Here is a 12852-nt window from a genome sequence, read left to right on the forward strand (position 1 = left end):
AGCCAGGTACGGGCTGGTGAGAAGGGCTGGCCCCAGGGGAATGTCAGGAATCCTTACGGGAGGAGTGTGCTAAGAGGGATATGCATTCACTCTGCCCCGGAGGCAGATGACCCTTCCCCTGGAAAGGACCAGGCAGCCCACAAAGGGCCCAGCCTGATAAGCCAGTTCCTGCTTTTTTTCCTTTTTTGCAGCTTTTCGCCATGATCTTCGCCATGTGCCTCTTCCGGGGCATCCAGTAGAGGGTGTGGCCTGAGGCCCGAAGACTCGCCCCACCCACCACTGCCCAGCACCCGATGCCCTCCCCTGCCCCTCCCCGCTGTCCTCTTGGCCCCAGGGGAGAAGATGCAGCCATCAAAGATGGCCAGGAGAAGGGCCAGGGGCATAGAGCTATTTTTTTAACAAAACAAAATGAAGACAAAAGTATGGACTGATGTATCCCCGCCTGGACTCAGGGCAGGTGCCGTGGGCTCTCCGCAGAGACCCCAGCGCCTGGCCCAGGATGTAGGCTGCTCTAGAGACCAAAGGAACACCAGGCCCAGTGCCCTTGTTGGTCCAGCCAGACCCTGGGCCCTCTCTCACTGCACCAGGACCTGATGCCAAGAAAGTGAGGATGTAGGCAACGAGGAGGCCAAAGCAAATCTCAGAGAAGTCATCAAAGCCCAGGGGGCCCCACAGAGCTTCAGCTGGCACATCCTTGAGGGCTCGGAACCCACAGCGCAATCCCTGGTCCCTGGAGGATGGACTGTCCCCTGTTCAGGCCGGGGTCGAGAATGAGCTGCTGAAACGGCATCCAAGAATGGCCCAGCTGGCAGGATCCTTGCATTCCCCATCTGTTGGACCAAATAATCTCAAAGGCCCAGAGAGGGGCAGTGGCCTATCCACAGACACACAGCACAGGCATGACAGTTCTGAAAAGAATCTGAGTTGTCTCCAGGCTGCTGTCACTGCATCCAGGACTCGGTCAGCTCTGCTGCCCACATGCACCCCTGGCCTCAGCATTCCGGTTCCCCCAGACAAGACAGGGCAAACCAGCCAGGAACTGCCTCTTCCCTGCTCTACAGCTAAGAAAACACCATTCCATGACTTCCCACTGCGCCCTCCCTCCTACCTCCCTACACCTCTCTGAGTCCCCAGGAACACACAGGGGTGCACCTCACATTCCCTTGTCCACACTGCCCACCTCTCCCCACAAGCCACCCCCTTCCCTGTCCTTCCCCAGCTCCCAGAGTGGAAGAACTCCCCAAGATCATCTGGGTCTCCCTCTCCGCACCCAGAACTGAGGCTTGGCTATCTTCTTCAAGATCCTTGCCAAGACTTCTCCACCCTCTTCTTGCATACCTCCAGGGAGAGAGCTTACTACCTCCCAAGGCAGCCTCCTGCCTTTGGACTGCTCTGACTTTAGCGTCAGCTTAATATACAGAAGAGGTTTCTGTTTTTCTGTGGCTCCATCCACGGCATCCCACTTGCCTGCTCTTCTTCCTGGAGTGTTAAGGTCACACATTGACTCCCCTGAGCCCTCTTCTCTCCAGACTAAAGAATCCTGAAGGCATCGAGGCCATTTCTGCTGCAACAAGGTTTCCTGTCTCTTCACTGTTCACACATTTCTTAGTACTCCCTCCAGGCTTGGGCAGGGAGACTCGCAGATGCACACCCACAAGTATTCAGTTCTCAAACTCTAGATGAGTGTTGGCAACTGGATTGCAAGATGCCCCTACCCTGATAGATCAGGGGTGGCTGCTGGAGGCTGTGCTGGGGATCTGAGGTTTGGTCTGGGCTCAGTGAGAGATGGCGGTGCAATCCTGATGAGTGATGTCTGCCAGCCACCGTAAGTTTGATTAGTGATGTCTGCCATGGGCAGGGATGGAAGGAGCAGTGTGATGTCTGCTGTCTTCTCTCCCCTCTGTCCCTGTTCAGGAAGAGCTCATTCTGTCTCACAAGCCACCAGCACCCTGTATCAGCCTCCAGCCTCCCCTCAGGCTCTCCAGTCACCAGGGACACTCGGAGTCACAGCCTAAAGCCCAGTGTTCCCTGGCCTGTGCTCCTGCCCCCTTCTGAGATGCAGCCAGAAGCTCTGTGCCTGCTGCAAAGATCCAGGTGGACCCTCCTCCAATCTCCTCCTGCTGTGCCCGCCAGTCCTGGCCCTCCCACCAGGTCTCTGAGCTTAGTCTTGCCAAATTCTCCCTTTAACAGCTTGCTCTGGCAGCCCCATAAATGACACCTGAGCTCCATAGAAGCTAAGCTCCTGAGACTTAGGGACCTGCCACTGGTACCGCGGCCCAGCCTGGGGCCTGGGACCTGGGACCTGCCCCTCTTGAACCACCTACGTGCTCAGCCCCAGCTTTTTGGAAGAGGTAAATGGCTGGTCTGAGAATGACAAGCAAAAACAAAAAAACCATGCTGGGAAGGACTGAGGCAAATTGCACAGCTTTATGGCTCTAATCCAGGGGGCATCCCAGGCTTCTGGGCCCCATACGAGTCAGAGGGAGAACCCAGGAGAAAGGGCTGGTCACGAAGGGAAATCTAAGGTGGGTTCAAGGGCGGACACAAGACTGCTGCTCAATGGCTTTCCACAAATGTGCCAAGGAACCCTCAATCAGCCCAGATTCAGTTCCCCAGCCAGCCGCTGGCCACCCTCTTAGCCTAGAAAGAGAAGACAGGTGGTTTCTGCTCCTGTTGGCATTTGCCCAGGCTGGTAGCTATTTGCAAGGCTGCCTGAGGCCGTTCTTTGGAGGCAAGGCAAAGAAAGCTCAGCCCAGATCAGGCTTGAGCCTCCCTCCAGAGCACAGGGAGGAACAGGGTTCAGCTGGCTTGGTCCAGATACAACCCACAGCAGGTTCTGGTGGTGGCTGGGGGTAGGGGTGGGCAGGGATACCTCTTCGTTTCTTTTTACCCCAGAATACAACAGCTCACAACAGAGACTTCCTCGGACCCTGCTAACAGGGCAAGGAACAAGACTACACCGCTCATCACAAACCCTGCCTATACTGAAAGCCACTTTCCTGCTCTGAAGCTACTGCCTCTTAGAGAAAAGGAGTATCTCTTTATGAGCTAGGGGTGAAGGCTCCTCCCCAGGGTCTCTGTTAATGTCTAGCCTTGGTGCTCAGGCCTGTCCGCAGCCTCCCTTGTCCATCTCTCCATCTGCGTTTGAGGGGCCCAGACAGGTTCCCCAAACCAGCCGAGGCCCCAGCACCCCCATCTCCCCAGAAGCCCCCTCCTCCCTCATATGTTGAAAGTCTATTTTGAAAACTGTCTACGTTCCTTGCCGTAGATTGCAGAGCTAATTTATCACGTTTCTCTCCTGTGAGACCCCGTTTTATATGATATATCCAGAGGAAGTTTTGTAATATAAAACAGGATGCCCACACTGATGGTTTTGCACTGGTTTTTGTGACTGTTTCTTACAAAAAGAAAAAGGAACAAAGAATAAATAGTGACCGTGAAGAAAGGTGGTCTTGATTTGGGGGTGGGGATAGACTGGGGTGAGACGGAAGCTTGACAAGAGGCTGCTGATGGCTGGAGGGAGCTGGGAAAAGAGGGGTTCCAGGTCACCCCGAACGGAGCAGAGTGCGGGGCCCACGCTAAGCTTTCCTCGCTGGACTTAAGGGCCCCTCTGCCACTGCCTCCTTCCCAACTGTAAGTCCTCCTTGCCTTAGAGTCCCCCTGCCCCCCAGGCTGTACGTCTGTCTTCCAGGTCTTATCTGACCTGCAGTCCCCTCCCTCACCCTCTCCCCCAGGCTCCACTACAATTAGGTCTAACCAAGCCACCCGGTATTTTGTGAGCACAGCTCTGTACCACAGCCTGGCCAGCCCCATGGGGTAAGGCCACGCCACCGTCCCATCCCACGGTTGAGTGTGGAAGACTGGATGTCCCAGGGCCAGCAGACGCCCAACGCGCAGCCTCATTCCCCAGGTGGAATGCACCTGCAGTTATGGGAGGACAAAGCAACCGTCCCTATTAGAGGACTAGGCCTGGCTCAGATGGGGGACTGAGGCTTCGGCCTGAGGGCACTGCCCGCTGGCGGCACCGCCGGTGGGAGGCAGTAGTGGCTCGTGGCCAGACCAGGGCTTAGCAGCAGGGAGGCAGCTCTTTAGGGAGAGGCACAGGCTTAGGTAGCGAGAGACAGATGCCAGGAGAGGGGCCCTTCCTCAGGGTCCAGCCTCCCATTCTGCTCGGCCACGTTTACCAAGCAGAGCCTCGGGGCATCCACTGTAACCACGGTGGTGCCACTGCTCTGCTGGGTACAGGCCATGGTGCTGTATCTGGGTGCAGGGACAGCCAGGCACAGAGTGGACAGGGGTGAGGAGCCCTGGCAGGGGCCCACCTGGCAGCAGCCAGAGCTGGCTGTACATATAGACACCCTCCAGCCATTCCGGCTCTCCGCCAGGATGGGAAGCGAGTCTGGGGCCTGGGGCTGCTTCTCTCCCTACGCCTGTCCCCAGGGCTGGGGCTTGCCACTTCCCATGTGTGTGCCGGTGTGCTGGCAGGAGGGAGAGGGTTGGGATCAGGGACTAATCGGGGGTGGATACAGCACAGGCTGCTGGGCCCGCAGGGAGAGGCAGGGTGGGGGCTGTTCAGCCCCAAGACAGCCAGTTGTCAGCCTTTGCCAGGGTGCCAGGTCGGGGAGACAAGGGGAGGCGGCCTGCTGAAATGTTTCTACTTATTTCCTGTGCTGAGTTTGAGGGCCACCCAGTCCCACTCAGCCAGACCCTGGAGGCAGCCAGGGTTGCAGGTGTTGGGGACAGCTCACCGGGAAGCAGGGAGGAGTGGGGGACAGGCTGAGCCCAGTGGCCATCAGGCCTTGGGGGACATTCCAGGGCGAGGGAGCACTATGGCTTTCCTTCTGTTCCTCCTCTCCCAGCCCCGCCACTTGCAATGGTCTCCACTGGGGGCTGTGTCCGTGCAGCCTGTGGGTGCCGCTGCTGGCTGCCTCTGAATTCAGGCTGGTTGCAGGGAGGGGGCTCCCAGGGGACTCCGGGGTCCTGGGGTAGACAGAGTGCCCTAGAGCAAGGTCCCAGGAGAGCTCATCGCGCCGGGCCAGGAGAGTGGGGACAGGGCTTCTAGCTGTGTGTGGCCCATCCTCGAAGAACGGCTGAAAGGGAGGTGCCATCTCAGACAGCACACCCTGCCTGCGTGCCCTCGGCTGGGCTGTGAAGGTGCACGTGTGTGTGTGTGAGAGAGTGTGTGTTATGTGTATGTACTTGCTCACATCATGGGGGTGTGTGTGTGTTTGTGTTGTGTGTCTGTGTGTGTGTTCAGGGGGTACGTGTGGAGAGGGCCAGATTGGGGAGGAGGGGTACAGGGTTTTCCAGGATTAGAGGGAAGCCAAGTTTAGCTGCTTGGGCGCTAGGTTGGCCAGGGGTGTGGGGAGAAGGATGGGGGGTGGTCACAGCCTCTCTCAAAAGCAGGAAGGGCTTCCTGGCAGAAGAGGCTGGACCCTCGACTTAGCCCACTACCCTCATGACTCCAGCTTGACTTTAGTCAGTGTCTGTTGAGGGGGTCTGGAGGCCAAGAGACCCAAGGAAAGGAGGTATCACTGTGAGGGTGAAGAATAGGGCAGCAGAGGCCCTGTCTCTCCCCAAACCAGCATGTCAAGCCTGAAAGCCCAGGAGATCACGGCACGTGGGGTGCCCAGGAGGAAAGGAAGGCCCCCCACCCCCTGCCTCCCTGGGGCAGGGCTGGGGCAGGGCAGGGGACCCTCCTGCCTTCCAGGAGCCACAGGGAAGCCGAGGCCCCAGCGCCACTCTGCCCTGGGCATGGGCAGGGCCCCAGGCCCAGCGGGCAGCTAGGCCTTCTTGGGTCTTCGGCCGACTTGGTAATAGTAGTAAATGCTGATGGCGACAAAAAGGAGGCGGCTGACCAGGAGCAGCAGGATCCCCAGGGACATGAGGCCCGTCTCAGCCAGCGTGGCGGTGACCACTGTGGGAGAGAGGCCGGCAAGGCCACAGGGTCAGCGGAGGGGATGCGTCCTGGGGCCGCCCCCCAGCCCGGAGCGCTGCTGTCTCCCGAACTTCGCTCTGAGCCCGGGATCCTCCCAGGTGGGAAGCACAGGACCTGCCCCTCGCCCCTGCCAACCCCACAGATGTTTCTGCTCTGACGTCTCCCACGGGACAGGAACCGGGACACAGCAGGTGGGCAAAATTGAGTGCACGTTATTACACAGGCGCTGGGTCCAGTGGGCAGCGGGCGCGGGGGGCTGCAGATGCATGTGTGTGCAAGGCCACAGACAGAAGTGTGTGGATTTGGGAAGCTACAGGCATGTGTGTTAGGCATGTGTGCACAGGTGTGCAGGCACACACGTAAACACAGCCAGGTGAGTCCTTATCCGTCTCTCCCCTCACTAGCCCCCCACAGACAGGCTTTCATCACTTCCCACACACCCAAGTGACTAGAGCACGCAGGTCAGGGGCGAAGCTGCCCATCAGCCTCTCTCACTGCCCACCCCAGGACTCACCCAAGAACTGGACCCCGAAGTAGCAGGCTTCAGTGAGCAGGGTCCATCGAATAATGACCTTCTCAGCCGTGTAGAGAGCGTTCCACATGATCAGGGAGATGCCTGGGGCAGGGGACGAAGAGGCGCTGGGGGCGGGACCGCTGACTCCCTCCCGGCAGGGCAGGAGGCTCCTCCTTCCTCCGGCCACCGCTACAAGACAGCCGGGGTCCTGGACTCCACGCCTCCGCCCCATTCACACTCCTCAAATCAAGGCTGTCTGTCCCTGATCCTGTCCCCTCCAGACTCAACACCGCTGCTTCAGCTTGCTCCTGTCATTCCAAGGCCCTATGCGACACTGGGCGAGTCACTTCCCCACGTTGAGACTCGATCTCTTTATAAAGGGGGAGGGCTGAGCTCCTGGCCCCTGCCCATGTCTGGTTCTGTCAGGAGGATGCTGTGTTGATGGAATCCATGAGTTAATGGGTTACCTGGTCCTATAATCGGGTTTTCTTTCACATGGACTCCCAGACAGAAAACCTGAGCCCATTAAGAACTCACTCCAAGGAACTCCCCAGGAGGAGGGGGGGATGAACCTACTTTCCCGTGGAAGAACCACTGAATTGGCCTCTAGCAGGCCCCACCCACCCAGTGTCTGCTGGTACCAGACATGCCACTGGGTGTGTATTTATTTTACTCCAACAACCCTAACTCTAGAGGAGCTGAGCCTTTATTCTGTAGGCAATAGGGAGCCATGGAATATTTTGTAGAAAGGGAGGCATATTACCTATGCTGAGCTTTAAAAACTATAATTCCAAATTCTAACGTGTGCATCTCAAGTTAGAGAGGAAACACAAGTGGTCCAAACAGAAGTGGCTCTGGGGATAAAACAGGGTAGGTGCGAGGGGTTTTGCAGACACTGAATTGATCTGCCTCTCCTCTAGGCTGTGAAATCCTAGAGGGCTGGACCTGGGCCTCCTCCATCTCTGTACCACAACGCCCAGGGCAGTGCACACACTTAGGAGCGCTCCCTGCAGAAGGTGGCAACCGCAAGTTCCAACCCACTGGGTATATTCCACCAATGGCCACAAGATGGCAGCACATCCCCAGCAGAGAGATTCATCAGAGGCCGGGGTGTGGGCTGCAGCATCTGCCTGAAGAAAGGAAGGGGTGCCCAGGCACGGACCCCCGTGCTCTCCTCAGCCCCGCTGGGTCTCCCAGCTGCCCATCGCCTCCCCCAGGCCCCGCCCCAGCAGTACTCACTGAGGAGGGCACCGCCGTAGAGGCGGATGGGCGTCTTGCTGGTCACCTGGGCTCCATCAAAGACCGCATCATAGAGCTGGTCAGGGAAGGCCAGCGCCTGCGGGCAGCGAGAGGGGCTTAGAGGTCCTGCTTGGGAGACAGTGGGGGGTGACAGCTGACGCCTCCCACGGATGCCTTCCTTCCCCCCAGGAGCAGGATCAGCATCCTTGGGGGCAGTCCAGGGTCTGGACCTGATTGTCCCCACCGGCCCCCATGCCAGGACAGAAAACTCCAGGGTTCCTGGGACAAGAAGTCAGGCCACAAACCATGGGATCTAGTGTGCTCCTGGACAGGGCACAGGTGTGGCAGTGTAGGAGTCAGGCTCTCGGAGGCAGCCCGAGAACCGGCAGTCCGAGAGCCTGACAGATGGGCCCTGCATGAGGGGCCAGGATGGAGGAGGTACCCCCGGTGAGCCGGAGAAGGGCTGGGGCAGCCATACGGGGCCAGATCTCAGGGGCTGGGGGTGGGGGCTCACCATGATGGCAATGCCAGAGAAGAGCACAGCAGAGACGAACTGCCAGACCCTGGGAGGCGTGGAGAGAAGGTCACAGCCCTGCCCGAGGGGACCCTCCCTCTCCAGCCCAGATCCCCAGGGATGGCAGGTTTGAGGGAGGTAATGAGACAATATCCAGAGACCAGCCAAATGAGGTGGGGTCTTGTGCATTCTGCTCCCATCAACCCCTCCCCTCCCCCAAAAAGTCAGGTAAATGCTCACCTGAGCCCCAAAGGCTCCCGAACAGTAAACTTGATTTCATTGCCCAAGACCTGGCTGATCTGTGGACAGACGGGGTCAGAGGCAACCAGGGTGAGGGCAGTTCTCAGCGCCCCCACTCACTCATCCTCCCGAGTCCTGCACACCCAGGGACCCCCCTGGGCACCTCGGCTTGGCCAAAGGGTCCCCCAGGTGGGAAGGGTCACATGAGGCCACCCCCTCTCCTGCTTCCCCTTGACACTAGGGTTTAAAAGAAGCTGCAAATATGATGGTGACATATGAAAGCTCAGGGCTCTGCCAAACGCAGACTTGAAGCCTGGTACTGCCACTTACCAATGTGGCCGTGGGCAGGTTGCCTAACCTCTCTGAGCCTTCGTTTCCTCATCTATAAAATGGGTTAATAATTTTACAGTATCTGCATACTGCATACTGTTGGCACTGTTGTTCTAGTGCCAACAAGAAGATTTAAATAATGCTTGTAAAGCAATTGCTGGAAAACCAGGCATGTAATAGGCGCTTAATTCTAACCATCTCGTTATTCGCCTGGCACTGCCGTTACATTTCTAGGAACATCAGCTAAGTCCTAGAACTCCTGCGGCTCCCTGGGCCTCGGCTAACCTTCTCCCCTATGGTGGGTCAGCCTGGCCTCCCCAGTTGGTGCCGGAGGCCCCTGCTCTGCACCCCACCTTGGAGCGATGCACCTCCCCGTCGTCATCCTCCCCGCCCACGCCGAGGATCTTGCGGGTCTTCAGGCGGCTCACGAGGTCCGTCTGGCTGTGCTTCTTCATCAGAGGCGGGGGCTGCTTGGCCGCCATCTTCTCCTCCAGCCCGGCCTCTGCAGAAGGGCTGAGGGGAGACACCGGTCTCTTGCCACAGTTCCTCCCCAGCTTCCAGACTCTAGGGGAAGGGGCCTGAGGTAGGGGAAGGCCACACCCCACGCCAGGCCTGCTGAGGCCTCCCCACGAGCCCAGGGCAGCAAGGGGAGCACAGCTGGCTTCCTTGTCAGACGGCTGAGGCGACGCTCTCCAGGCCTCTGAGGCTCTGGGAGTGGGTCTGCTCAGGTGGACAGAGCCCACGCCATCTGACAGGCTGCGTGGTGCCTTAGAGCCAGCCCTGGAGGCGTAGGGCCCAGGAGAGGGCATTTGGGCCTGGATGGCGGCCACATCCAAGCTTCCTGGAGGGGTGGGGAGGAAAGAAGCTGGGATTCATGAGGGCAAACGAGGCTTAGAAGACGGGAGGGTCTGTCCGAGCCTGGGGCAGGGACTTCTAGGTTCTGGGGTCTGGGTCCCCACCAAACTTCTGCCCAATCCTGTAGGCCAGTGGGCCCCTCTCCCGTCTCCCTGCCACCCCCCTTCAAACCTGCCAGGACCGAAGAAGGGGATGGGGTGCCCTCATACCCAGGAGAGCCAGAGAAGGCTGCCAGGGGTGTTGGCAGGGACGCTGAGGTGGTCTAGGTTCCCTGCTCAGGCCTTGCCCTCCCGGCCACCAGCCCCACACCAGCCCCTCCTGGTACCCCAGGTCTGCCCAGGGTCCTCCCCAGTCCCCCACTCCCCACCCCCAGCAACATCTTGAGTCAGGCTGGGAGCACCTACTATGTGCCAGCCCCTCCGCTGGACGACAAAGATGCAGAGAAGCTGAGTGCCCGTCGCGTCCTCAGTCAGTCAAATCTATGCCGAGGAGACAGAAGTGTAAACGGGGTAAGGTGAAGCCTCAGAGGCTGGCTCCGGGGTGGCCCTGGCTTCTTTAATCACAGCTGCCCTGCAAGATGGGTGCTACTGACGGACACACTGTGAATGAGGAAACCAAGCTCCCGGGGTTTCAATGCCAACCAGGGTGAATAACAGTGTGCCACTCCCCACCTCGGGCCGCTTCCAGCATCTCATTCCCACTTGCATCCACCCTCCGGCAAAGGCAGAAAAGCCATCCCCATCTACAGACAGGCTCAGAGGCCACTGGGCTCTCCACCAGGGGACCCTGCTGTCTCAGTGTTCTGTGGCCCCAGGCAAATCTCACCCTCCAGCCCCAGCCAGGGCTGCCAGAGGCAGACTGCGGAGATGTCCCCAGGTCACCTCCCATTTTCGAGCCTCCTGGTGTCTTAAAATAAAGCACCCGAACAAACATCAGAACACAGTATCAAACTGTGGGGTATGTGGCTGTAGACCAGATCAACTAGGGAGGCAGTATACCATGTCGCATTGGGGAAAAAAACTGCGAAAGTTGATATTGGCGGTCTTTAGTGAGTGTGATGTCATTTCTAGGCCAAACTACCCTCCTACGCCCCCTGGCTTTAGTTCCTCATCCACAAAAGGGAGTGGATACGCCTTTCCCCTCCCCACACACAGGCCCCATGGTGATAGGAGACAGCGGCGGGTGGTAACTGTGACGGCAGTCCCACGCCTGGCACACAGAGACTCTGGGTTAATGCTTCGGTGTGTGCCAGCCATCAGGACAGGAGGCCAACCCCACCCTGCCAGGGAAGCCAGAGCCTCACCTTTCATCACCCGGCTCCTGGAGGGTCCAGGATGCTATCCCAACACCTCAGCTGCTAGCCACCACCTTCTGGTGAACCCAGATAGAAGCTACAATTAGCCACATCCCTCCTGCGGCCAGGCGAGGCTGCCCTGAAAGTCACTAAGCTGCTGGTGAGAACCGGGTCCGTCACCTGTTCCTCAGCCAAGGATGTTGCCTGGCTCATGCCCTTCCTCTTCCAGCCTCCCTGTGGCCTTTTATCTTTTAATACATACAGTAAAATAGACAGGCTTTAGTTGTGCAGTTATTTGAATTTTAGCACACATATAGATTTTTGGAGCCACCAGCTCCAGATCAAGATAACGGGCAGTTCTATCACCCCAAAAACTCCCTGGCACTGTCCTGGCCACACCATCCCCTCACTCCTCCACCCTGGCAACCACTGATCTATTCTCTGACACTATAGCTTTTGTGTTTTCAAATATGCTAGGTAAGTGGAATGATAAAGCATAGAACGTTTTGAGGCTGGCTCCTGTCATTGAGCAGAATGCCTTTGAGATTCCTTCAAGTCATTGTGTGTATCAGGAGTCCACTCCTTTTTACTGGAGTGCAGTATTCCCTGGGGTACATGTAGCAGCTTGTTTATCCAATTGGTCACTGAAGGCCATGTGGCTTGTTTCCAGTTGTTGACGATTATGAATAGAGCTGCTAAAAACCCGCGTTTCTGTGGGACCGTAAGTTTTCATTTCTCTATGGTAAATACCAGGAGTGGGACTGCTGAGCAGTGTGGTACATCCCTGTTAGACTTTCAGAGAAAGCATCAGACTTTCCCAGAGCAGCCATGTCACTGCGTGTCCCTGGCAATGCAGGAGTGTTCCAGTTCCTCCACATCCTCGCCACCACTCGGCAAGGTCGGTCTTTATTTCAGCCCTTCTACGAGCTCCTCCTGGCTGGTTAACCCCTCTCCCAGGCCAGATGTGCTGCCTCCCTCAGTCCTGCCTTACCCCTTCCTGCTGTGTGGCCTTGTGCTCTGAGTCTCAGTTTCCCCATCCGTGAAATGAAGCCGTCATTCCCACCTCCTAGGGAGACCGGTGAGGTCTGCTGTGAGCAAGGTACACGGCTGGTGGGACAGGCCCCATCCTGAAAGAGCTCCCAGGCTGGCGGGGGCGGGGAAGGGGCACTGATCTGCTAGCCACTGATTAAAGTGAGTTACTTTTCCTCTCTGAGCTCTGGGGTCCTCATCTGTGAAGTGAAAGCAGCCAGCCTCACTTTTCCCCTGGAGCTGGCCTCAGGAGAAACAAAATAATGGACAGACAGTGCTTTAGAAAGAGCCAGCTCACTGCTCAAGCCAGAAAGCCTAATGGGTTAGTGCTTAACTGCTGAGGTCGCTCCCTGGATTTGAATCCCAGATCCATCAGTGCCTGGCTGTGTGCCTGTGGGCAGGTCAGTCACTTACCCTCTACGTGCCTCAGTCTTCCCATGTGTAGTTGGGAAAATAAGGTGTCCTATCTTATAGAGACACCGTGAGAATAAAAGATGTAATCTCCATGAAGCCATGGGGAAGTGCCCGGCCCACAGCAAGTCCTCAATGAAGACGGGCAATTGTTAGACACAGACACTCCCACCCTCCCCAGGCCTCCCATGTGGCAGTGGCACTGGGATGGAGGCCATGGAGGAGCGGGCAATGGGCCTAACTAGCACTTCTTAACTTCTCCGCCCCACTGGGTAAAGTCCCAGATCTCAGTCCCAGGGCACAAGGCTGGCGCTCGGCCACTGCCCACCAGGCCCAGGCTGTGTCCACAGCCCACCTCCGAGGCGCAGAAGCTTCCAGGCATTGGATGAACTGCTTTCCTCTGCCTGCTGACCCTTCTCCACCAACACACACACACACCACACACACACCACAGACACACACCACACACCACACACACACACACACAC

The 12852-nt window shown here is 57.8% G+C and overlaps 2 protein-coding genes and 1 pseudogene across 4 annotated transcripts in view; 1 reads left to right on the forward strand and 2 right to left on the reverse strand.

The window, feature by feature from the left end:
• Window positions 1-3441, forward strand: part of TSPAN18 (tetraspanin 18) — a 166376-nt gene extending 162935 nt beyond the window's left edge. For both annotated transcript variants that reach the window (XM_011963276.1, XM_011963275.1), the window contains one exon: window positions 192-3441. In XM_011963276.1, coding sequence (XP_011818666.1) covers window positions 192-239 — 48 coding nt within the window. In that variant the 3' untranslated portion in view covers window positions 240-3441. The remainder of the gene's footprint in view (window positions 1-191) is intronic.
• Window positions 3366-4594, reverse strand: LOC105527249 (annotated as a pseudogene). The gene has a single exon (XR_001004207.1). The product of XR_001004207.1 is annotated as an uncharacterized LOC105527249 (transcript).
• Window positions 4595-5473: 879 nt separating this feature from the next.
• Window positions 5474-12852, reverse strand: part of TP53I11 (tumor protein p53 inducible protein 11) — a 13784-nt gene continuing 6405 nt past the window's right edge. The window contains exons 2-7 of the mRNA XM_011963278.1: window positions 9129-9288; window positions 8446-8504; window positions 8206-8254; window positions 7692-7788; window positions 6453-6554; window positions 5474-5917 (exon numbers count right to left, since the gene is read on the reverse strand). Of these exons, the coding sequence (XP_011818668.1) occupies window positions 5784-5917; window positions 6453-6554; window positions 7692-7788; window positions 8206-8254; window positions 8446-8504; window positions 9129-9288 (601 nt within the window). The 3' untranslated portion in view covers window positions 5474-5783. The remainder of the gene's footprint in view (window positions 5918-6452; window positions 6555-7691; window positions 7789-8205; window positions 8255-8445; window positions 8505-9128; window positions 9289-12852) is intronic.

The sequence above is a fragment of the Colobus angolensis genome, unplaced genomic scaffold (genome assembly GCF_000951035.1).
Source record: "Colobus angolensis palliatus isolate OR3802 unplaced genomic scaffold, Cang.pa_1.0 Scaffold61, whole genome shotgun sequence".
NCBI lineage: Eukaryota > Metazoa > Chordata > Mammalia > Primates > Cercopithecidae > Colobus > Colobus angolensis.